The sequence below is a fragment of the Acanthochromis polyacanthus genome, chromosome 12 (genome assembly GCF_021347895.1).
Source record: "Acanthochromis polyacanthus isolate Apoly-LR-REF ecotype Palm Island chromosome 12, KAUST_Apoly_ChrSc, whole genome shotgun sequence".
Lineage (NCBI taxonomy): Eukaryota > Metazoa > Chordata > Actinopteri > Pomacentridae > Acanthochromis > Acanthochromis polyacanthus.
The window spans coordinates 22956462-22982062 of record NC_067124.1 but is presented as its reverse complement, the minus strand read 5'-3'; the positions used below and the strand labels follow the sequence as shown (position 1 = coordinate 22982062).

Genomic DNA, 25601 nt, shown 5'->3' with positions numbered 1-25601 from the left:
GAAATGTAAAAAATAACCATAAAGATACACAAAACTATACTAAAGATACAGAAAAAAAAAACAATCACAAACACACAAAAATTCCGCAGAATGCAAAATGACCCCAGAGAGATGTAAAACAACCCCAGGAACACACAAAAACACCACGAGACCTTAAATTACACCAAAGAGACACAAAACAACACAAAAGGAAAACAAAAGAACTCCGCAGAGACGCGAAATGACACCAAAGAGTCAAAAGCAACATTAAAGAGACACAAAACATTCCTAAAAGGAATCCAGAAGAAGAGAAATATGACAAACGAGAGATGCAGGACAACCACAAAGACAGACTAAATGAACGCAAAAACACAAAAATAAGCACAAACAGAAAATCCCAACCCAAAAGCATTACACAAATGATAGTAACCAAGTAGTCAGGCCGTTGTAACACATTTTATTAGCTATTTGCTATTTAAATTGTGTATAAAGGTAACTACATATATTAAACAATAGTAGTGAGTAATAGTAATTTACTCTGAAATTAAGTGGAGCAGAAGTAGTTAAAATGAGGCACAAGTGTCTGAAATTGCAGTTACACATAAGTTAATATACTTGACCCTTGAGAGTAATTGAGGTCAGAACAGACACTAACAGCTACTATTATTACTACTTTAAATATTCTACGAGGACTGTGTGTCACTTATTATTGGATTGCACCTTTCCCCTCAGCTCCATTTGTCACTTGCAGCATATTTTGAACTCAAGTGAAACCCAGCCTGTCTTACAGTTGGCGTTCAGGCAAAAAAGAAAAAGAAAAAAAAAGGAATGGAGGAAGGAATGCAGACGGGCTGCCTGCCTAAAAATGAAATCTTACCAAAAGTCATATATTTTACTGGCCAGTTACAATTCAAAACAATCTGCTCCTTAGTCTTTGACATTTCTTGGCGGTAGAAGGAATGTCAGGAGGTCACCAAAATCCCGCTGGAGGCCTTCGTTGGGTACCACTAGTATCCACGGTAAATTTCATGTAATCTCAGAGGAAATGCCTGCTCCTGTAACCTGCTCTTCGACTCCGCCAGTCATCTGTAATGTCTGCTGTCATTATAATAAACAAGCCGAAACAAGAAACTGCAGACGGTGACAGAGCTGCAGAGACTCCTCGTCAGCCCATCTGTCCGCCTTCTGTGTGCCGTCATGATGGTGTTTCATCATGTCTTGCATCTTTATGGCCCGCGGTGAGTTTGACTGACCAGCAGTGAGGAGGTGAAAGATCACAACTCGCAAATTGTTATGAGGATGATGCAAAAATCCAAGAACAGTACATTCTGTACATTTTTCCTTCGTAAGATAAAAACTAAGAAAAAAAGGAAGAGAGTACATTTTCTACCATGTTGTATCTGTTCTATTTACTTATTTTACATATTTTTATCCCTTTTTATGTGGTGTTTTTGCTCTACATCCAATGTTACATCATTCTCACACAGTTTCTATCTTGATTTTGCCATTCAAAGCACTTACAGCTCAGTTATAGTACATTATTAAGTCATTATTACACGGTGATGTTCTGCTTAAAAATGTCCTTGAGGTTTTTGAGAAACAGTCTATAGTTTGACTGGACACCAGAGACATTCTTGACAGCTTAACATCTTCACAGTTTCCCAGATAAAGAACAGATGACGGTCTGAGATGCACATGAGCGTGACATAACATCCTGGAGGCCTTTGGTGTGGAGCTTATGTCCTTTCCTCCATATTATGGGTCATTTGGAGGGTAATGGGTGGGTGAGGTGTACAGTGAGAGGAGGGGGTGGAGGCTGGGTTTCCTTATTTCATCCTACCAAGATTGATAGAACCTGTTGAGCCCACTGCTGACCCAGATAGATGATTTTATCTCCATTTTTTATGCACAAGGTCCAGATTGAGGTTCAGCATGTACTTCACTGCTGTTCAATGTTCAGATGAGCAACAACAAAGTGTCTGATGAACTGTCTTTATGGGGCTGGCTTTGGGTATTGTCATGTTGAAACAGGAAGGGATCAGACACAAACTGTTGGAGGAAGTTGGACACACACCAAGCTTTTTTTTGGCCTGTCAACACTGGAAGTTAAACAGAGTTGCGTCAGTTATTTAGCTGATTCATTTGAAAGTAATTTTGAAGAAAACTCTTTATATGATTCTTTGTTCCAGCTTCTTAAATGTGACATCTCTTACTTTTCTTAAATCACTGTAAACAGAAGAAAGAAATCAGCCATCATATTACTTTATAATACAGTCAGCCTGTTTGTTGTACTAGCTGTATAGGGCTAATTATGCAACAAAAGCTAATTATGAGCAAACATTCACAGCATTTTTGGCATCCATGAGCACCAGCCTTCTGTATCGAGTGAGATTCCAGCAGATCTATAAAAGATAAGCTAAACTAAGCATGAATAAGTCATTTAATAATCACTAATGAAGCCATTTGTTTTAAACTTATTATATTTTCTCAGCTACCACATTGTAACGAACTCCAAGTTTCATCTATTAATGGCATAATAATTTGATTGACTACTTTGTCAGAAAATATAACTCTGTAGTAGAATATCAACCACATCAGACCTTGCATATAATTATTTTAAGTTCATTTTAAGCTCACTTGTAGTAGTTTTGTACGTTTTAATCAAATAGTTTTAATATTTCTCTGTCTATCAAGTAATTAACAGACAAAAGCATTATTACTTCATCATAGAAATCCTGTATGAGTGCAATCCACAACTGTTTTCATTCTCAGAACATTTAATAAACATTTTATTAATTAAACCGATGGCAGATCTTTACCCCCTGATGCCAAAGCTTACATATTCACTCTGCTGCACCTTAAATAACTTTGAAAGTAGCAAGAAGTCTCATTCAAAAAGTTGTTTTCATAAAATTTTAGCTTAACGTGTATGCTCTGGATCGCCAGTTGTTTTTGTGAGACTGGAGAAATATGCAAACTTCCACATATGAAGAAGAATAAAGGGCCAACATGGTAGTTGGGCCCCTTAGGAGGTTCATCTGGCCATGGTAATTACATAACTTTAGAATGATGTCCTTCGAAAATTCAATGCAAATCGCTGCATAGGTGGAAGAGTAACATCCACCACTGATCAAAGCTTTTTGAAAACTTCCACTTGTTTTCTTTTGCTGAGAATGTTTTATTACTCTATTATGCAAGCCTCAGAGTTGTCGGATCATATTTCACCAAAAATGTTGGCGTTAATACGGTGGGTGGATACTTAGAAAACAGGAAACCGAGCAGATTGACCCGGATGTTGGTCTGCTTATGTAACATTCTCCTGTTTTGAGGGAGGGAGCCCACATTTTGTCCTCTTTGCCCAGTCATGCCCTTTTTTTAGGAGAAGGAGGGGGACAATCACGTGGGTTAGTGACTGCCCCTGTCGCACATTTCGATTGGATGAGAGGCTCCGGGGCCGGGCCATGTGATAGGCTGTCCTTGTCGACGTCACGAAAATCAGCTGTTGGAGCTCCACAACAACAACAAAAGAAGGCGCAGTCGGGTACCGAGGAGGAAACGGACTGAAAGAAAAAAAAAAGGCTCAACTGCACTGTGACTCCCGATGTACAGTCCATAAATTAACGTTTTTTATATTTTATTTCTTCCGAGAAGAAACCTCAAGTTTTTCTATTTTTCGAAAAGTAACGCATCTACCTCAGTTTTAAGGATTTTAACCACGATTTGTACTCGTTTACATCTCCTCCTTCTGCCGCAGGTGGGTTCTTTGTTTTCTTCTCGATGGACGTTAACGGCTCTGTTGTCTCTTATTTTGATGCTTATTATCTCTTCCTTCTACTTTACAGTAAAGCCACTTAACACTTAAAGAAAATAGACATTTCTAAGTAAGCTACGGCGTGTTGTTAAACCACAACTGTACGTTTTATTCGACTTACTCTGCAGTATTAACTTAATCTTGCTAGGCATTTTTAAGCTAGCTTTAGCTCTTTTAGCTCTGCACGACGTCGTGTTTTTACTCGACTTGACGTCGTGCAGCAAGTATATTCTGGCAAATATTATATCTTACACTTCTGGAGATAGAAGTTTAACAGGCAGCCAGGCTATGGGGTTCAGCCCTGCCAGTGTAGAATTACAACCTCCTTCCCTTCCCTTGTTTAACCATCAAAACCGTCCAACGATCACAGCTAGCTGCTGCTCCACGTTATTCCTGGACCAGTTTGGCATTTTTCCCCTACAGACTGTTTGGCAAATCACATCAGTACTAAATGAGTTAGCGGACCATGGACAGGAAATTCAAACAAGAACAGCCTTTTTAATTCATCTTTTTTTGGAGTGGAATGTCAAGTATTTCTAGCTTTTCCAAAATGTAGATTTGCTGATTTAAGGTCCAAATGTTTGATATTTGAGGTTGACCAAAGAAGACATTTAAAGATCTTGAGCTTTGTCAAATTGGTAAAGGACAGTTTTCCTTATTTTCTAACAACTTTTGCAGGTTTAAACATGTAAGGCCAATTCAAATAGACTATTCCTTAGCATATCCCTCTTGCTTTGTAGTTGGTGTATAAACAATTGTTTTCTTACTAAAACCGTGTAATCTGTGTTTTATCCCTGATTATGGTACATCCACTGTGGTTTATTACTAATCCTGCAGCCTTACTGAGATCTCAGATTTACGGATTTTAGTTGTCCTGCATTAGCCTACCTCTCCTGCAGACTCTTTTACCCTTAGATGAATAAATAATGCAGGAGCTGATGTAACAGATGCATCTATTGCGTTGCGAGCCACAGCCATGACTCAGTGACCCGTTTAACGACATTAATCGTCGTTAATCGGGAGCTTTTCTTTTGTGTTGGGTGGTGATTATAATGAGAAGGGTACAATCATGTTTCGCATTTATCCCTGAAATGTCCTGTCAGGCAGTAGGAGGGGGAATGGTGGAGGAGAAACAGGTGCAGCAGATTACCAGCCTGCTGGTGTGACAGTCAGTTAAAACCTTTTTTCTGTTTTCTGCTCGTCACAGCTGCTCGATGTTTACAGAGGCGGAGTTTGGCTGTTCTTAAACTGAAGAGCGCTTTGTTTACTTCTTCGCAGGACGGCGAAGAATTACGAGCCGAGACGCGAAGACGTGAACGCATCACATTCGGTGCGTTTAAGTGTCGGTGGAAAAAATCGGGCATTTCGGGTGTGAAGTTGTTTTCTGTTGATGCAGCGTTCAAGCCGGTTGGGTTTTAGGATAGACGTTTGCTTCAGCCTCCTAGTGGTAATTGCAAGCAATTGTTCTGCCAGCTAGCCTAAATGATAATGGTATAATCTGTGATCTAAAAATATAGATCTGTCCTTTCTTTCTTCAGCACTGATGTAGTTATTTAGGATATTGTGGTTAATGGTTGTCATCTAACCATCAAATAATGCTGCAGTTTTGTTGATTCATGCTCAGTAACATATAGAAATGACAGAAGTTGTTTGTATGTTACTCAACAGGGATAATGCAGATTAAAAATTGCCCAAAAACATGCACTCCTATAATTTTTTTTTCTCTCCGTTGGATTTTGGCTGCTGGACAGTCAAATGAATTTGTTTAGATCAACTTAAGTGTACTCAAACTGTAAAATAGGGAACAAAAGAAGGATTTAAAGAGCAAGGGCAGCATTGGACACTCATTGTGCCAGTGGTTACCATTTATACAGCAGCTGCAGTTGGGCAGTGACCCCCATCAGCTCTCATTTTTGTCTGCTTTCTTAGCGTGAAAGACCGTCCAGTACAAAGTTTAGCAGACATTCTGCAATCGAGCTATGTCTGAGAGTACTCTGAGCACAGCAGATCTTTTTATTTACGGGTGAATAAGGCGCAGACAGGACAGCGCCGCTCTGCTCGCTTCCATCAGATCAATAACTGAGGAGTCTGCAGCTGCTGCTCACGTCCATCGGGCCTGACAGGAAATTAAACCAGTGACGGTGATCAATTTTACAACCCGGATATGTGTGTGTCCACAGGCGATTATTAACAAAATGGTCATTAAAGACCCTGCAGTGTGTGTGTTTTCTCTATCTGAGGTGCATTCGTCTTTCCTGACATCTTTTATGAGGAATGAGGACGTGGTGCTTAGCATGTAAAACCAGCGCCTCAGAACATTTACAACCACACATCAGAATTGCTGCTGTCACAGAGAGCAGCTAGAAAAAGTTTTTATTAATCTTGGCTGTATTCTTTTCAAAACTACCTCTGCAACTGACAGTTATTGTCATTTTCCGTTTATGTGTGTATTACATTTTGATTGTTCCATGTAATGGAATTTAGAAATCCCCCAAAAGTCACCAGCATTAGTTGCCAGATGTAGAAAAAGAGGAAAACTAAAGAGTCACAGCATCCTGTCCTGAGGTGCTTCCACTGCTCATGTGGTAGTCAGCTCATGTAAAAGCCACTGTCGTTATAAGGAAGGACTTTTTTTGTGATTCAGGAACAAAGCTTTCAGATGGAAAGTGATTCATCTTTTCTGTTTTATTGTTTGGCCAGAATGTTTTCTTTAGATCCAGGTCTTTTTTTGGAGAAGGTTATGCAAACCAAAGCATACGGAGATAAAGAAGTAAACACAAAACCGGGTTTAAAAACGCACCACCACATGCTGATCTGATCTCACTGCTCCAAGGAAAACACCAATAAATATTAAAGGGCCAGAAATGTTTGTGGGCTTGTAATTCTTCATGTATAGAGTATTAACAGTATCTGTGAGGGTTAATAAGGTAACTGGTAACCTAATAGTTACTTGGCTGCCTGGTGAGGTTCTTGACTTTCATAATCATTGCCTGACCTATATTATTATTTTGGAACCGAACTCCCTGCGCACACAGCAAATTCACGTCTCCTCTTCACTGTAAATGCTGCTGTAAACACAGTGTGTTTACAGCAGCCTCTTTCATAGAGACAGCTGTAGTTAGAGTCTACTTGGTGACGAAAGTGGAGCATTAAGAGCCAGATGTCCCTCAGGAGTTGGTACAGACTTTATAAACCCGCAAGGCAATGAATATTTGACTTAATATTGGTTGTACTCCAGCTATGCTCCAGTGGGAGGATCGTGTTACTCTGTATCTACAGGATGCTGAAGTAGACAACTGTCTGCTAACATTAATCAGCCGTAACAACTTTATAAGGGGATAAATGTGTTAGATGTAATATTAGAATCCACCACAAGTCCCAAGTGGTCAACATTGCAATTATTATTATTTTGTAAACATGCTATTCACAGGAATGGATTTCTTTCAAAATAATGTGTCATATTAATACAGATACCTGAAATACTTGCCCTGACTTATAGCTGCATATGACAACTTGTCTCGATTGATTTATTGTGTCTCTCTTGTCTCCTCTTAGGGCTTTTTTTTGTACTTTTGCACTCGTTGAAGTGATCCCGACGTTGAGCGATGTCCAGCCTGTGTCTGCTGGCCCTCAGATGATCCATGACCACACATCATTGATGCACTTTAGCACCTTTCTGGAGCCTTTCCCCTGCTGTGAACCCCGCAGCTGATGACCAAAGTGACCGCAACGCCTCCCCGCCGTCGCCCCGAGCCACGCGCCTCCCACATCCCCTCCCTCAGCCTCAGGCCTCTGCAGGACGTACCAGGATGTTCCAGAGGTTCGCCAGCGCTTTGTTCGGGGATGACGTGGAGGAGCTGAGTCGATGCAAAAGACCCGGAGATGGGAAAGAGGAGGATGAGGAGGATGAAGACTGGATCTTGGTTAACTATCTGGGTAAGTCTGATGGACAAATAAGTACATTTTTGGATTAAAAATCTGCTGTTTTTCACCCTACTAGCACAAGAAACACTAATCAGCAGGCTTTATTTTGAAGGCTTTGCTGCATCTGCTTAGAATACGATGCAGACAAAACCTGTCACTCAGCACAGAATCTAACATTGTGTCCCTCTCACACTAATCTTTGAAAAACTCTACGGACATCATTCACTTTTAGCAGCTCTGCAGGTTTATTTTTAAATCATACTTAATGCTGTTTGAGGTCTGACTGCAGCAACATAAATGGGGGAAAGTGACAGATGCAGGACTTCCTGAAATGTTAGCACATATTATATAGAGGCGGCAATTTCAGCACTCAAAACAGGTGGACCACAGATCACAAAGCTAGTGGTTTGAGCAATGAAACGACGCAAAAGGAAAAAGAAGCAACTTTACTTCAGATGTGAGCACAAAACCATCTGAATGCATTTGAGACAGTTGTTAAAAAATGTGGAGTTATTGCTGTCTTTTCAAACTAAAAGGACTAAACTTTATGTGCAGAGAGAAAATAAACCAACATGGAGCAACAGGTTGGAAAGAAAGATATTGTATAACTTTAGAGTTTTGTAATGGCAGGTATAAGTCGAGCCAAGTTTCCAGAGCTGTCGGAGACCAAAAAATAGATCGCAGTCAAAACACACGACATGGAGAGAAGTTCAATGAGTCGCACACACACACACACACACACACACACACACACACACACACACACACAAGCACACAAGTACACAGCAAAACTGTATACAGAAACATGACACACTGCAGTGACTTCCAAATGGCTCGGAGTGAATCTTGGCACAGCTTTGGTTTGCCCCACTGTTCACCTGCAGCTGGTCTTGACTTGACTTGACCCATCTCTGATTCCACAGCCGTGTGAATATTTCAGGCAGGAGGGGGGAGAAACAGGCCGTCTGGCCCACTTGAGGCTGGGGAGGAGAAATGGGGTTGGACTTCTGGCAGTTTATGGGCAAGTCAACCTGTAAACAGGTCAAACAAAAGCACCAGAGGAGCCAGATGAAGTAAAAATAGATCCTGGTGGTTCTCATTCTGGACCAGTGGAGGTGGACATGTATGGGCGCAGCGCTGCATCTAACATTCCTCGACGAAACACACCTGGATACAGTGTTGTGTTTCTCCCATCGTAAAGTGATGTCCCGCTGAGTTCTGCCCAAGACTAACTAAAGGCTGCATTTCTTCAGGAGAAAACACTGGCTTTGAAATGGTTTGTTGGCCTGTTTCCCTCCGGTTTGCATCTTTATGGGAATGTGTTCTAAATAAAGCAGCACGGTTTAAAAGTAAAATTAGGTTTTGTGCAGCAGTAATAAAGCTGCCGCTACAAATTATTATGTGTCGGCTTTTCACCAAAAAAAGACAGTTAGGAATTCTAAATAAAATCTAATCATTTCTGATCATTGCACAAAAATGAGCAGTTTGGGAAGTTATCATTTAAAAGGTTGTGTATTACATCAACATAATTTAACTATACACATACATACATGATGTTGTACTTAGTGGTTTGTTTTCTCAAGTGAATGGGATGTATTTGAGCAAAACAACAACCCCACCCTCTTGCTACCTAATTTATTTATTCAGGTTTTAACTACCTAGGTAGAGGTATCATGACGATTACTGTCAAAGAGTTTATTGTTGCATTTAACATTGTAAAAAAACAAGTATTTTTACTGGTATCAGGTCAGTTCAATTCAATTTTATTTATTTAGCTGCAATTACAATTCAGGCTGTCTCCAGATGCTTTACAGAACCCACATGCCTGAACCTGGTGTGCTGCGTTGTTTGCATAGCCATCTTGCAGATTTGCGTGCAGCATAACATTTATGACCCACACATACCTGCTGCACACGTGTGAACATGCCAGCATATGTAGATGATGGTATAAACTTAACTGTACGTCTGTGTTTTGGAGCATATCATGGTCGTAGGGCCTGAGGCCGATTAACAAAACTCATTTTCAAACCCTGCTTACATGCAGATTGCAAATGGTTGCAGCATCGTGTTTCCGAAATAATTGTTCTCTGAAAAATGTAGCTACATTCGCAAATCCTCCAAGCTCATGCATGGAACGCGTGCACGCTTTCTTTGTGAATACAGTGAGCCAGGAAAACTCATGATGTTGCAAAACCCAGCTTGAATGTTGCAAATTTGATAATACAATATAAGGAGTTGGATATGTGTGGCTGAATGTGAAGTCACTTGTTTGCTCCAGTGAAACCCTGCAGACTTTGAGCCTTTGTGTTGTTTCATAGAGGAGAGAGAGTTATGTGGAATGTCAGCTGGTCCGCTCATAATCCAGACCGACCTCATTAACCCTGCACACTGCCAGTCAGAGTGTCTAAAACACTGCTGGCGCTCTCTGACAACAGTGCCTCACTGCTGCTGCAGAGGCCTGTTGTCCGGTTGACCCTGCACACCTGAACCTGCTCTGCTTCCAAAAGCCCCTGCAGCCTCTGCAGGAAGAGATCCGCTGCTGATGGACTCGGACAGCGAAGGCAGTCCTGCTGCTGCTGAGAGGATAAAGAGTGCAGATCAGCTGCTGGGCACTGAATCAGCACTTCACAGCCTCTCCGACCTGTTGTGGGTAAACAAGGACTCCTCTGTGAACTCCTGGGAGTCAGAGCCCCCGTGTTGAGTTTATGTCACGTGTGGAAACGAGCTCCAAATGCGCTCACATGCATGGAAACAAACGACGCTGCATGCATACAGTAAAGAGTGAGAGCACAGAGGTCAAGAGATGATACGATAGTGGTGTTGAGTTCTTGAACCTTAAACCTTCTTACAGCTGCTGGGTAGGAAAATATAACGCTGCAGCGTTCGATACAGATCAAATGCGTCCTGTTATTTACAGGCTTTATTTGACCACTGGAAAAAAATAGCGTGTCCTTAAACAGAACTGAAATCAAACAGAGACATCTGCTTAGTCGACTCTGGGTTATTTTTAGTGTCCAGTCTGCTTGAGTTCGTGTTGCTTTTCCAGCTCATAACTTCCTGTGTCTCAGTGAATCATTAGAGGCAGATGCTGGATCAAAACAAGAGCCTGACCTTCAGTTTTTAACGAAGCCTCTAGTTTCACATAGCAGAGCTGGATGTCTAGCAGTGCAGGATGTTGGCAAGTCTACTGAGCACGATGATTTATGTGCAGAAGAGCGTGCAACAGTTGTTTCTGCTGCTTCTTGCAGATGAAATACAGTGGAAGGATCAGGTGGTTGTGAGGAGACTGAGGTGCTCTGCTATGTGAGATCGATTTAGCAACACACAGATGTGTTTGCACAAATAAACAGAATCATGCGTGCAGGCTGTGGTTTCACTTAGACATGCAACGCTGAGCTGTCAGGCTGCCGGCCTGTCTACAGCTCACTGTGTGCTTAGCATCCAGAAAATTATTGTTTACATCTGACGGATCCCCGGCTACTGCATGGACAGCCCACAGCGCCGCCTGCTGGCAGACTGAAGACACTACAGTTATGTTTCATTTAAAGTCGAAGCAAAACAACAGCTGCAGCTGTACATGGCCCGTTGAATGATAAAAACTGAAAGAAGCAAGGTTTTCCAGTATGGATGCTTATGTCATTAACATTACAACAACAGTTAATGTTCATTTTCAATGTTGATTAATGTTTTCATTATTTTCTTGATTAATTGATTAGTTGTTTACTTTTACATCTGTTATTGAACAATGTTTCCTGGAGTACGTTCCTATATGCACAACTCAAAGTTACTCAGGTTACTGTGATTCAGATGAAAGAAACTCTACCATAAAATTCAAGAATCAGAGAATTTCTCCTTTTTTTTTCTTAACTGATGTATCATGTACACCCCCTGTCAAAAGTTTTGAGACAGGTTCTAATTTATTTGAATGAGAAAGTGTCTCAAAACTTTGACAGGGGGTGTATCTAAATATTGGTATGATTACAATATGGTAACTGATTGGTTTGTTTATGTATGTCTGGTTTAGTATACTTGTGGACTAAAATTACCAGCAGCACAGCTGGAGCACTCTATTAGCATGGAGATATTTTCTTTTCCTTCATTTGCTCCAGAAAACACCCCGACATTTACTCGATGAGGCTAGTCAGTAAATTACACGTTTATTTAATTGATTTCATACAGGAAAAAAAAAAACTGCAAGATGCTTTCAAGTTGATATAGTTAACTGTATGTGCTTTTTTTCCTTTTAGCTACTTTGTGACACCACAAACCAGAATCTAATTTTTAGGTCAGAGGTTGAAGTTTTCTGCCCGTTATTTTCTTCAAACTATGGCCCCACAAACTCACTTCCATCTATTATCAAAAGTGACAAAATCAGTTTTTCATTACTTTGGTGCTGTAAATTCAAAATGTACACATGAAGATCACTCAGTGATCAGGACTGATGGGTCAGGTTGGAGTTCATCCTATAATTCCACCTCATTGTCTCTGCAGCTGAATCCTGCTCTGGTCAGTGTGGTGACGGCCTCGCTGGATCCACTGTCAGCCCTCAGGACGGCGAGGACGAGGAAGACCTGGTGATGATCCCCTCCCCCATGGGCAGCCCGCCGATCCGCTACGCCTCATGCACCTCTCTCAACTCCACGGCTGACACCGACCCGGACGGCGGTGCAGAGGAGGATGAAGACGACGATGAGGAAGAGGAGGGCGGCTTCCTGCGCCTGGATGCCCGCTCTCTGGAGGAGAGCTGGTTCGTCACCCCTCCACCCTGCTTCACCGGCCGCGGCACCCAACCCATCCTCCTGGAAACCAGCCCTCTGGAGAATCTGCTGATCGAACACCCCAGCATGTCCGTCTATGCCCACCACAGCCCCCCACGACTGAACCTCGACCCCCTGCCACGACGCTCACTCGACCAGGAACTGGATTTCTTGTCCGACAACACACCCGCCAACCCGACAGCCTCAGGTGGAAAGGAGAAGGCAAGACGTACGCTAGAGGGCCCCCGTCACAGGTGAAGTCCTGAGAGCTGCGAACACATCACATGATATCTCTCTGCCAAAGTATTGTGTCTGAAATGGAGCGAAACAGAATGACTGAAAAGAACAAAAACACATTGCAAAAACATTGCATCTTCAAATGAATATCCTGCATTGTACCATATTGAATCAGTTACATCATTACTTATTCTTACAAAGGTTTTATTTACATATACATTTTGCAGCTTAATTTTTTTTTAAGTCACTGGTTGTTTAACAGAGAGCCCAACAATGTTGAAAATGCACATTGCAAAAGTAAAAGATAACCATTGGATGTAATGAATTATGACATCACAGTTTGAAAATCATAAAAGTTTAAATATAAATACGGAAACCTGCCAGAACATTAGGCTCTACAAATTTCCAGAGGATAGCAAGTACTAAAAAACTGACCATTAATCTCTTTTTAGGTCTAGGTCAGGCCAACTGGATTTTGTTTTACAAGGCTAACAGGTACTGTCATATAACACATGAAATGACATTCTGTTTGGTTTTACCAGAGTTTAGAAGAATGTTACATATTTGTGGTCACTACGGAAACTTAGATTTTTGATGTAACAGAGAGAAAAAGCAGCAAATTGTCATGTTAAAGGAACCACAGATTGTTTGGCCTCCACTACTTTATATACTAAGTTTCTTCTGTTTTCTGGTAATCAGCTAAACCTCCCTGTGCTCCCATCTTTCTCGCCCCCTCCAGGCCAGAGGTGGCAGTCGTCCAGCGCCGATCCAGCCTTCACTCCACCTGCTACGCTGCGGCGCTCTCCGCCCACCCCGACCTCCTGCAGCAGCGGCCTGGTAACGGCACCCAGCGCACCCAGCCGACGTCCCGCAAGGCCCTGCGCCGCCTCAACCTGCTGCGCCCCCCGAAGGCCGGCACCATGCACCTGCACCAGCCCAGCCAGAGACACCTCAACTTCTGAGGTGTCCTGACAGCATCATCTTCATCACCACAATCATCATCATCATCAACCTCAATACTTAAAAGCAGTACGGGAATCCAGCACTGGCCACCCACAAACTCCCACCTCTGTTTCCTTCTTACCAAGAAACAAACACCAGCAACGAGTTTATGACATCATCAGCCACCATTACGCCTGATCTGTTCTGATATCTGATTGGACAGTGAAATAGGGAAGGTGGCTGGTGTTAATTTTTTTTTTTTTTTCATTATATCAGGACATGTGGCCAGTGAAGAGTTTTTTCCCTCCTCCTACTCCTCCTCCTCGTCTATCATCCATCCTCCTTTTATATCGATGCTGAGAAGAAGGGATGTGAAAAGAAAAGGTCATCATGTGCATCATGTCCCTCTTTCACCCCCACCGTTTCTTCTTCGTTTCCTTTGGACCAGTTTGTGTCCAATCACAGAGAGAAAGAGATGTCGCAGTGACGTCCTCTGCCTCTCTTTCTTTTTCTTGTTCTTAATGTGTAGAATCAACGCTGTAGGTCACTTTATTCAGAGGCAGGTTCACGGCGGGATGGGATGATCCGGCGGTGTCACGTCACAGTGTGGCGGTTGATTGTCTGGCAGCGTTTTGTCGCAACTCGCCAGGACAGCAGGAAATAGTTTGGATCCTAAATCACTTGAACAAGTGCCGTGCAGCGACACAGCGTTCCCATTTATTCATTTGCGCATAAAGTCGCCAGAATCTGCATGGAATTCACAGTGGTTTCTGTAACAGGAAAACAAAACTTTAAAGTAAAAAAATCCCCTCAAGTTGTGTTTATTCTAACTTTTTTGCAGGTAAAGAAAGTTATGCTTCATTATATGGCATTATAGAGCTTTATTATAAAAAATCTACAACATTTGAACCCATATTTGAGCCTCTTTGAAAGTGCAATACTAAATCACTTCCTCTTTAAATATAAAATACTTCTTGAATCCTGGTTTTGGGTATTTTACTTTTCATACTCAAAATGTTTCTTTTTTTTTTTTTTGCAGTAGTTGCAGCGGTTTCAACTGGACTTTCACTCCACCTTCATTTATGTTTAAATACCGAAGACACAAACTTAAGCACGAGCCAGACATGACGATGCTGCATTCACAGGGTTTTCTGTGAAACTGCAGAGTGTAGTAGCTGAAACCTGAGAGACGGAACAGAGAATTTAAACCAAATTAGAGTCACATCTGTCACAAACCCAACCTTGTACTGTAGCTGCTTTGCCTCTTAGTCCATTTTCTGCTCTTCTAAACCGATATTTTTACTTTCAGTGCATCTCCTCCGTTGTGATTGTTGGCAGTGGTTGTAGAATGAAACGCTTTGCTTTATAATTCACTTGACCTCATGTCTGTATTTGACCAACTGTTTGCAAAATGCGAATGAACACCACTGTTACAAATGAAACCACGAAAGCGAAACACAACCTTAAAAACTGAATTTATCAGCATTAAAGCCTCCCTCAGGGGATTTGTTTGTTTCCTGCCTTTTGAGTCCTGCAGCACCACCATTTTGTTAAACGCGATGTTTCCTGGTTTCTCGTCCTTTCGCGCCGACCGAACCTGCTTCTGACTTAATAATTCAGTACTTTTCACAATATTTTTTTGAAGAAAAAAAAGAAAAAAGACGGTAAAAATTACTGGGTTAAATATCACTAAAACGCCTTGTTTTAACGGTAGCTTTGAGATAGAAATGTAAAAACAAAATGTATGTTAAAAAAAACTTCCAAAATATTTTTTGAAAAGAAAAAAACAAATTACATATCAGTATGAAGTTGGTATATATGCGTCTATGGTTTATTGCTTAGGTATGTTTGGTTATGTTAGTGTGCAATCTGTTGCATGGTTGTAGAGTTGTTTATGTCATGATGGTGGAAAAAAGAAAAGAAAATGGAAAAAGTTTTTTTTTTTCTTGTTTGTTCTTAAATGAATCTGCAGTCCACTTCTCAGGGTCACAACCAATCACCTTTACACTTTAGGAAAATGCAGATTTACTTGACGGCTGATGATTCTTTGTGCGGACTTTTCCAGCTCTGTCCCTGCGAGCTAGCCCTCGTGAAAATGTTTGTGAGAAATAATTGACTTTTAGTTTAGTGTCTCGGAAACTTTTTTTTGTTTGGTCCCAGGATTGTGAAAACGAACTGTTGACGCTGTCAGTCGACTGTTGGGAATCCATCGAGATGGAGAGAAACTGTTGGTCTTTTTCAGCGATGTTTCTATTTTTTGCTCAAGTGTACCTAACGTGGTTTTAGAAATGTCTTTATGCTATTTTAACTGTTCTATTTTCCATGTTAACTTAGTTACATTTTTGTTTAACTGTTAAAATATTTAAACCAAAAAAGTAGCAGTGATCTTTAACCTTTCACTAGTTTATATTACTGATGTTCTTTTTGTGTGTTTTTTTTAACTTTCAAGTGTTGCTTAACTGTTCTTGGCCTTGGTGCTCTGAAATAGTGGACTGTTTAATATTTTAATGCGTCTGCTGTAGGGAAAGTGGAGCCCAGGCTGAAAAACCACACTGCAGGAGGAGAGAAATCAATCACACAGTGACTGAAAGCTATTACTGCCAGGAAAGGACGACAACAAAGCAGATTAAATGTTAGGAACAAAAATTCAAGTCAAAATACATACATTTATTTCTCAAGATTTTGACTTTGTGGGAAGTTAGGAAAACTAACATTTTGAGTTAAGTTGCAATGTGGCTTAGGAAGCAGTAATGTTGACTTACACGCGTGTTTTTCTGTTGTCGTTTTCCTGCCGAAATGGGCTGCAATTATTTTACACATCTATTTATTGTGTTCTCGAATGATCTTGAGACAGATGAAGGGCTCTAACTTCACATTTTGCTGATTATTTCTCAAGAGAATTCTTTTTGTCGAACATTAAACACATCAATAGAGAATGATTAAGATAAAGTGAGTCTGTTTAATGTTAAAGTTTAGGGAACGGATCCTGTTTAAGCTGACACAATATGTCAAGGTCTGTGCAGTGGGAACACAAAAAAAAACAGATAATGTCCATTCACTTTTGATGGAACTTTTGTGCAGTGTGGTTCTTGTATCTCCATTAAAATATGACTTTAGTTTTTGGTTGTGTTAATGCGACAGTAGCATTATTCAGAAGGCACTAACACGCGTGTGTTAGGCATCTGTGTGGTTCGCTGTAAATAATCGTATAGTGGAGTGGGTATCTGGTGTTTTTAAGCTTTTCTTTCATTTTTCGAATGTGTCTCTTTCTCTACTATCGAGCTTTGCAATCATGAACGATGTTATTTTGTGTTACTAAGATGTTTTTCGAAAAAGAAACTTAAAGACGGAAGGGATCGGAGGAGATGTTAACGGCTTTTCCTGCTGTCAGGAGCCTTAAACATTTTACGTGTTTTCTAGTTTCCGTTCTCAGCTCATCTCTCCATCATCAGACTAACAGGGATTTGTAATATTTTTGTTCAATGCCTTGAAATTTGTGGATCACGTGCCTTCCAGGTTGAAATGTTGTAATGACAATGCATCAATGAAGAACTTGAACTCTCTCTATCTCTCTCTCTCTCTTTATTATTTTTTGTTAAACGTTCAGAGTGGACGTATTGAATAAAATTACACAAACAGACATCAGAAACCAACTATGCATCACTTGGAGGAAGCTTGTACGCTCTCACCACCACCATCCGCCCAGCCAGTGTACAGCTTTTATAATGACTTAACAAACCAGACAGAATGATGTAGCAAAACCTCTTTTCTCCCCCCCCTTTTTTTTTTTTTTAAGTGTGAAGAATGTTTTGTGGCATTTTTATTTTTCACCAAGTGTTAGACATTATTTGCTTTTTTTGTGTAGTTTACTGGAATAATGCAGCACTTTGCCAAAAAGGAAAAAAAGGTGTAGGAATTTTGGGGTTAACTTTTTATTTATCACATAACTGGTTTCCTTCTTTGTATTTTGGATGTATGACAGATCAAGTCACTCTGTCCTGATGTCAGAAACAAAAAAAAAGCTAATTGAAAAGTGGGGTCATCTGTTTTCAAACTGTAATAGTTAGTACATGTGATCTCTTATTAGCCTATAATAAATGTTTTCATACACAGAACTCGGTCTCTGTCTGTTCTTTTAGTGCATTTAAACTCTGTGGACTTTCTTATTTCTGTTTTACTCTTTGTTGGTTTAAGCTTCAGCTGTTTATTACAGCAGTAACAAACTCAAACAAAATGAAACCTGATGTAGATGCTATATAATCAGAAACAGTGTTATTGCATGTTTATTTCCTTTTCTCTAAACTTTACTGTCAGATTTGTTATCACACTGTCTACAATCACAACTGTTTTAACTTTTTGCATCAGTAGATTACAGAATATAATGATATGCTTATTATAGGTTTTGAAAACATTTGCAAAATTAATCGAACTCAACATCAATCAAAGTGATGCATTGTTAGACAGTACAGTATATAAAGTAATAAAATACAGACTAGCCAGCTACACTGTTAAAATTCTGGTTGTATATTATGCTAGTAACAGCTGTTATTTATTAGTACTTAATTTCAGAATATTGTTGGATGTTAGGCCTTTATTTGCAATGAAGTATTTTTTACTTCAAGGCGGTAACAACAAGCACATGGTATCGGTACTGACAAGCACTGTACTGTCGCGGGGGGTGCTGGAGCCTATCCCAGCTGACTCGGGCGAAGGCAGGGGACACCCTGGACAGGTCGCCAGTCTGTCACAGGGCTACATATACAGACAGACAATCACACTCACATTCACACCCACGGACAACCAGAGCAACCAGTCAACCTCAGCATATTTTTGGACTGTGGGAGGAAGACGGAGTACCCGAAGAAAACCCACGCATGCACAGAGAGAACATGCAAACTCCATGCAGAAAGATCCCAGGCCCAGGCCGGGTTTTGAACCAGGGATCTTGCTGCAAGGTCAAAGTGCTAACCACTACTCCACTTGCACAATTTCAATAAAATGAAAAAAAGTTCCTAAAGCATAATAAAAAAAAGATTTAATTAAGCATAGCTTTGAAGAGTTAATTGCATCACTTATGCAAATGTTGAACATCTGTTGGTAATCTTACTTCTCTCTGTGATGGCTTTATGTGTCTTTGTTGTCATGTGATGACTTTATTTGAGTTTCTGTCACCACTCTTCTGACCAGGTTAAATCTCCTAAGAGTCATTTACAGCTCCTGTGATGGCTTAATCTGTCTTTGTGATTGTTTTATGTCTCTGCAGTCCTTCATTGTCAATTTGTACTTGTTTGGTATATGCAACTGTAAATTTGAGATTTCTATAGTTTCAAGTTTGTTATTATTTTCTGTTGTCATTTCATGAATATTTGAATTCACAGGATCATTAAAACTAGTTACAAGCACAATATAAGATGCTGAGAAAGGTAACTTTGCCAATGTTTAACTGTAAAATTGATGTTTGGTTTAAAATGTAATGCTGTTTTATAATGTTTATTTGATGGATAACGAAACTAGTCACGTGACCACAGTTAAATTAAGGGTCTCAGCTGTGGGGTTTTGTGTCATGAAATACGCAAACATTGCTGGAAAGGAACCGATATGGCCTAAAAATGGCTTTGTATGGATGGTTTTAACAACAGAAACCTTGCTTGTAAGACTCATGTTTGGAATCTGTCTAATTAACCCATTTAATACCAAATTTTTCCCAGACATGAAAATATCCAAATCAGATGTCATTGGTAGCCCTTTGAACTAATTAAGAATTAAAAAAAAAAAAAAAAGTTGAAAAATAGATGAAAAAGTGTGTTTTACGACCGGTCACAATTGTGACCGGTGGGACAATGTGTGGTACTCTCAAGCAGAGGTGCCAAAACATAAAGATCACAGTGTGTCAACATTGTTTCTTTATTTGAATATAACATTATAACATTTTAATGCAAAATTTACTAGAAAACACACATTACAATCTAATTCATTCACATTGAACATAAAATATTTAGGTGCCCCCTTTAGAGTACATATTCAAGTAGTAGCATATTCTGTGTCAAGGTAAATTAGAGGAATGAATAAAGAGCTAGGCTCTTGAACAAAGTGCTTGATTTGTTTGTGCATAACTGTTTTGAACTACTATCAGCCAGACATACTGTCATTACAGTAACATAGAACATAAAGGTAACGTTTATGAGATGCCTGCATTTATATGAATAACAAACAATGAATGATCTGTCAGTCCCACAGTCATACAGTATGACTCAATGGACCTAGTTTGGTGTATTGCTCCTTCTCACTCTTCGATGACTTCAACATTCTTCACTTGTTGGTCCTTTCACCCCTTTTCTACTTCCCATGGTATTTCTTGAAACACTCAATGTGCAGTGATGCACTGCATTTCTCACAGGCATAGGTGGTGCGTTTATCACAAAAACGGCATCTCAGGAACCGATTCCCTGTGTTGATTGGCCAGTGAGCATCTTTGTCATATCTTGCCAGATCCTGAACAGAAGCAGCCAGTAGAGATCTCCTTCCATGGCTCAGTGGCTTTGTGCCAAACCTTTGCATAAGAGACTGCGCCACCACCCGTGAGAAGGTGAGAAGGTCAATGGTCCCTCCCATAACAAATTTGTAAAAGTAATAGCTATTTACAAGTGCACTGTTGAGAGACCATGAAAAAATGGGCCACCACCACTTCTTGGACCTGATCGTGATGCTGTATCTTGAGACCTGTTGGTCATGAAGGTCTACACCTCCCATGTGCTCATTATATTGCTTGATGCATTGTGGTTGTCGGACTTGGTCAAAGGAACGCCGCTCTTTGTTCCATCGCTTGACAACTGTCTCAGTATAGTTCTTCTCCATGTTTGTTGATATAGTGACAATGTTGTTGTCCTTCCAACGGACCAGCAGCTTCTCTCCTTGTGTTAGAACTTCAGAGGTTCCTCGGGGTAACTTCATGAATTCACTCTTTGGTCTGAAGGGAACATCAAAGAGACGGTTTTCCCTCATTGTTCCACAGCTCCCATATCCCCTCTTGGTCATCTCATCTAGGAGTGCAAGGGAAGTAAAGAGGTTGTCGTGGTAGAATTTACAACCTTGAGGCACCTCACCTTGTTCAAGAACCAAGAACTACGCTCGGCCCCTGGCCTAACCCAGTCTCTGGGAGGAGTGTGTGGCGTCCCCCATATGGCTCCATATGATGCATGTAGCCGTTGGATGAGGCAAGGCTCCAGATCTTATAACCAAAACGGATTGGTTTGCCTTTTATAAACTGCTTGCATCCATGGCGGCCATAATATCGTATCATGCTTTCATCCACTGACAGCCATTCTGGATATGGCATGACTTTGTACGACTTGTTGAGCTCGGTGAAGATTGGTCTTACCTTGAAAAATGGGTCCTCAGTGATTTTAGTGTTGTCAAAAAAATGTAGTGAGGCCATTATTTCATTAAATCGATTTCTCCGCATTGCATTTGAAATGCTTTCATTATGTACATCCCTGTCAAGCGACCAGTGCATATGTCTTCTTGGAACAGTGCTGTAGCCAGATGCCAGAAGGATCCCATAGAATGTAAGAAGCTCATCGATACTCATATCCAGTTGCTTGGCCTTGGTCTGGGTGGAGTAGAGATTGGACATTTCAACTGTGATCTCTCTTAGAGTGGGCGGATACATTAGTAGGAAAACAGCCATTGGATCAGGACAGCTTTGTTTGACAAATTCAGCAGCATTTGGGCTGTACACTATGTATTCAGGAATGCTAGTAGTGGCTGGCCTCTTTGAGCGTTTGAACACTCTGTCTTTATTTCTGACCACCTCTGGCTGTGTCCGTGGCCCTTCTAATTGGCCCGTCCAGTGGCTAGAGGACCTTGGGGCTTCTTTGGACTTGTCCCACTGACGGCTAGAGGACCTTGAGGTTTCTTTGGACTTGTCCCTCTGGCGGCTAGAGGACCTTGAGGTTTCTTTGGACTTGTCTCTCTGGTGGCTAGAGGACCTTGAGGTTTCTTTGGACTTGTCTCTCTGGTGGCTAGAGGACCTTGAGGTTTCTTTGGACTTGTCCCTCTGGTGACTAGAGGACCTTAGAAGTTCCTCAGACTGGCCTCTCTGGTTGCTAGAGCACCTTGGCTCTTCAATGGTTGAGGGTGGTGGAGAAATAGTGGTGGGTAGGCCATCAGCACTGATAATGTTCCTGTCTCGATCTTTATGTTTGATCACCTGTAGCTTTGCCCTTGGCTCTTGCGGCTGCTTGGTATGGTTTGTAGAGGCCCTGGACTCCTCATTATAAACCGTGCCAGGTGGTAAGGGAGGGCTAGTGGATTGGGGAGGGGGAAGGTCACAATCAGTGTTGTTCTTCTCATCATCTGTGCCCATAAGTTCGGCATATGCATTCAACATCCGAGATGGCAAATGGCATATCTCCCCCTCATAGTCCATATCTGACTCATCACTATCACAATCACTGAGGATGGCATCTTTCTCATTTTGAGGGATAACTGCAATGTTGCATGCCTTGTCTGGGCCATCACCTAGATCCAACATATCAAGAACCTCACTCAAAGTTAATCTAAACGAGAGAAAAATGGAGAAAGTTAGGCACAGCAAGATTTTTGTATGTATAGAAGTATGTGTGCACCAAGATACAATGTATTATCCCACCGGTCACTATTGTGACCGCTAACATATTTACTCATCCTGCAAACACACCAAACAAATTTGAGTAACTGCAAATGCATATATCATTACTAGACACCTTAAAGATCATGTGTACCAAAAATCTTTGTCCTATGTTTATTTTAACATACTTTACTAACCTCTTCTTTGGGCGGTTGGAGGCAGCCATCTTCTTCTCAAGGGGCAACCAGGAAGTAAACAGCTCTGGTCATGTGACAATTTACTCTAAACATGTGACACTGCACACATTTCATCCAAACACTGTATTCTTTCAATATTTATTGAAAATGCATTGAAAGATCCCTCAGTAACATTTTTAGAGCCCTGTGAACAAAAATATTTTTGTGGTCACTATTGTGACCGGTGGGGTGAAATGGGTTAAGGACGTTTTGAAAAACTTTGTGTATTTGAGATGTTTGTATGTCCTTTATTCTGCATAGTTTTCATGGTGTCAGCTGACTGAAGAGAACAATAACTGATAATCTGTGTGAGGCGTGGCCTTCTTTACGTCAGACTGGAGTAGTTCAAAGGGAGAATGTAACCCCAGTACGACCGAGAGTCCTGAAGCGACTGTTTCACCTAACCGCTGTTGAAACAGAAGAAGGCAAGTTTGATTTCCTTTACTTCTCCCTGCACAATACTGTGCTTTGAAAGAAAACAATAATATACTGGTTAAGAATGAGAGTAGCTGATCTGTCTTAATAGGCTTGTCATTCCTGATTTTTTTTTTTATGTGAAAGTTTAAATATACATTCAAAGGGGTTTATTGAAGTGATTAGAAGTTCCGCTTGCATTGCACTGCTGTATCTGTTTGTAAAGGGTTTTGAGCAAGGGTTAGGGTTGATGGTACATAGTACCTTTTCTAAAACCTGTGAAATGTCAGTTCATAAAGAAAAAATCTCAAAGTCGTGAATTACAGACTGAACTACTTCAAGAATATTTGAATATATTAGGTGAAGAATTAGGAGTGCACTGTGATTAGTGGTTAGCACTGCTGCCTTGCAGCTAGAAGACCCCCAGTATGTGTCCCGGCCTGTGATCTTTATTTGTGTTTTCCCTGAGCATGAGTGGGTTTTCTCTGGGTTCTCTGGCTTCCTCCCACAGTCAAAAAACATGATGAGATCAACTGGTAATTACGAATTGTCTTTAGGTGTGAATGTGAGTGTGATCCTTTGTCTCTTTGTGTAATCCTGTGATAGACTGGTAATCTGTCCAGGGTGTCCCCTGCCTTTGCCCCTACGCTCCACACCCTTGCTACCCTAATGAGGATTAAACAGTGTATGGATAATAGATGGATGTAAATGAACAATTAAAATCACCAACAGATGATGCTGAAAAGGAGAAGTTAGAATCACTTATGGGTGATATTCATGCTAAAATATAAATGCTCACAATAACAGCAGCTGAGCCTACATCTACCACCTCCCAGACAGTGGATCTCAGGAAATCCTCCAAAGAGAGAAAGTGAACCCCAAAAATACTGGAACGAAAGCAACAAGAGATTCTTCAGAAAGAGAGCAAATTTATTAGAAAAATGGAAAGAGCAGGTTAAGGCTGCACACACCAAACTGAAGGATGTGCTCTAATTAAGACTTAGGTGACTTGATGGGTGCTATTGAAGAGATGGAGATACAAGAGAAACATGGGTATGAAAAGATACAATGCCAATTTGCACCTTCTATGGAGGTTAGAAAAAAATAGACTCTATCACAGCAGCAACAAGAGATATGATGGAACTAATGAAAGTCTGCATGAATGAAATGGGACAAGAGGAATTTGATGCTCAAGCAGAAAGGGCAAGCTTTGTCTGTGTGTAGTTGTTTGTCATCATTTTGCAAAGGTTTTACGTGTATTTATGTCCATTTTTAGTTTCCTTGGGGTCATTTTAAGTCTCTTTGTGGACATTTACGTCTCTTTGTGGTCAATTGATATCTCTTTGCCATTGTTTGGCATTTTTTTGCATTTGTTGTTAGTCTCTGTAATCACTTTGGTTCTCGATGTGACCATTTTACCTCTCTTCATGGACAAATTTCGTCTCTTTATGGTCATTCAGTGCGTCTTATGGTTACTTTCTGTTGTTATGTAGTCGTGTTACATCTGTTTGTAGACTTTTAGAGTTTTACAGGTTGTATGAAGTTTCCTCTCCTTGTGGTCATTTCTTTCTCTTTCTGGCCATCTGACATATCTTATATTCATTTTATATCATTTTATGATCATTTAACATGTCTTAGTGGTCACTTTACATCTCTTTTTGGCCATTTAATATCTCTCTTTTGTTGTTTGGTATCTTCTTGCAATTGTTTTGAACCTCTTTCAGGATTTTGTGAACATTTTATGTCTCTGTGGCAGTTTTTAAAAATGCATTTGATTGTTTTGGGTGTTTTAGTACTTATTTTGGTGTGTTTTTTATTTATAAGGTGTCTTTATGCACTTGTGTAATATATTCCTATGGTCATTTTACATTCCTTTATCACTATTAAGCTTCTCTCTGTACTTGTTTGCCTTCTTTTTAAAATTGCTTGAGTGTGTTTGTCTCTATTCTGCATCTCTGCGATTATTTTGTGCCTCTGAAGTAATTTTGAATCTCTTTGCATTTGTTAAACTCTTTGTAGTTCGCTTTGTGGTGTTTTTATTTATTTATTTAGATTTTTTTAAATAAATGTCAATGTTTTGAACAGATGCTCTGTTATGTCCGTTCTGCCATTTCTTATTGGCAAAAAGCTGAAATAAACCTTCATGTCAGCAGCAGCTTTTCTGCTCTTCTGTTTGACAACAGCTCCATGTGCTTCTTCTGTTTACATTCTGCAGAGCAGCACGCGGACGACGCTGCTCGCCTTCTCATTGGCTTGACGTCACGGAGTTCCCTCCCACAGGCGGGATTCGTAGGCGGAAGCACTGTCGAAGCCGCGTAAAAAACCTAAAATAACTCAGCGAAGAATAATATTTAGGACAAATATCCTCCCTTAAATGACTTATTATCGTCTACCGCGTCGTCAAAGTTTAACCGGAACGCACGGAAAGCGGTGTTTTCTTAATAAAACCATTGTGCATTTCGGTGTCCGTTAGAAATCAATGCAGGCTCCGGTTCCACCTGGTAAATAACCCGTTTAACTGCGTCCTAGCGTTCGTAGTAAACCGTTTAATCGCGAGGAAGAGTAAAGCAAGCCCCTTTAAACAGTTCCGCGTTTCTCGTTTGTAAAAATCTCAGTTCAGATTTAAACATTTAGCGCGTTTCTGTGAACCGGGAACGGGCATGCGCACTGGCGGTGGCATATGCGGATATAAG

At 40.6% G+C, this 25601-nt stretch overlaps 2 protein-coding genes across 3 annotated transcripts; one reads left to right on the top strand and one right to left on the bottom strand.

The window, feature by feature from the left end:
- Positions 1 to 3493: 3493 nt before the first annotated feature.
- Positions 3494 to 17765, top strand: tp53inp1 (tumor protein p53 inducible nuclear protein 1). Of its 2 annotated transcripts, none has more exons than XM_022216145.2 (4): positions 3494 to 3733; positions 7346 to 7726; positions 12206 to 12725; positions 13448 to 17765. In XM_022216145.2, the coding sequence occupies exons 2-4, from the start codon at positions 7600 to 7602 to the stop codon at positions 13668 to 13670; spliced, it is 870 nt and encodes a 289-aa protein (XP_022071837.1). In that variant the 5' UTR covers positions 3494 to 3733; positions 7346 to 7599; the 3' UTR covers positions 13671 to 17765. The 2 variants fall into 2 exon arrangements, with proteins under 2 accessions (XP_022071837.1, XP_051813161.1); XM_051957201.1 differs by lacking the exon at positions 3494 to 3733 and adding an exon at positions 5069 to 5120.
- A 1765-nt stretch (positions 17766 to 19530) lies between these two features.
- LOC127536572 (piggyBac transposable element-derived protein 2-like) lies at positions 19531 to 22691 on the bottom strand. Its single transcript, XM_051957317.1, has 2 exons — positions 21555 to 22691; positions 19531 to 21512 (listed from the first exon to the last, which is right to left on the bottom strand). Exons 1-2 carry the CDS (start codon positions 22181 to 22183, stop codon positions 20759 to 20761), a joined length of 1383 nt encoding a protein of 460 aa, XP_051813277.1. The 5' UTR covers positions 22184 to 22691; the 3' UTR covers positions 19531 to 20758.
- Between the last annotated feature and the right edge of the window lie 2910 nt (positions 22692 to 25601).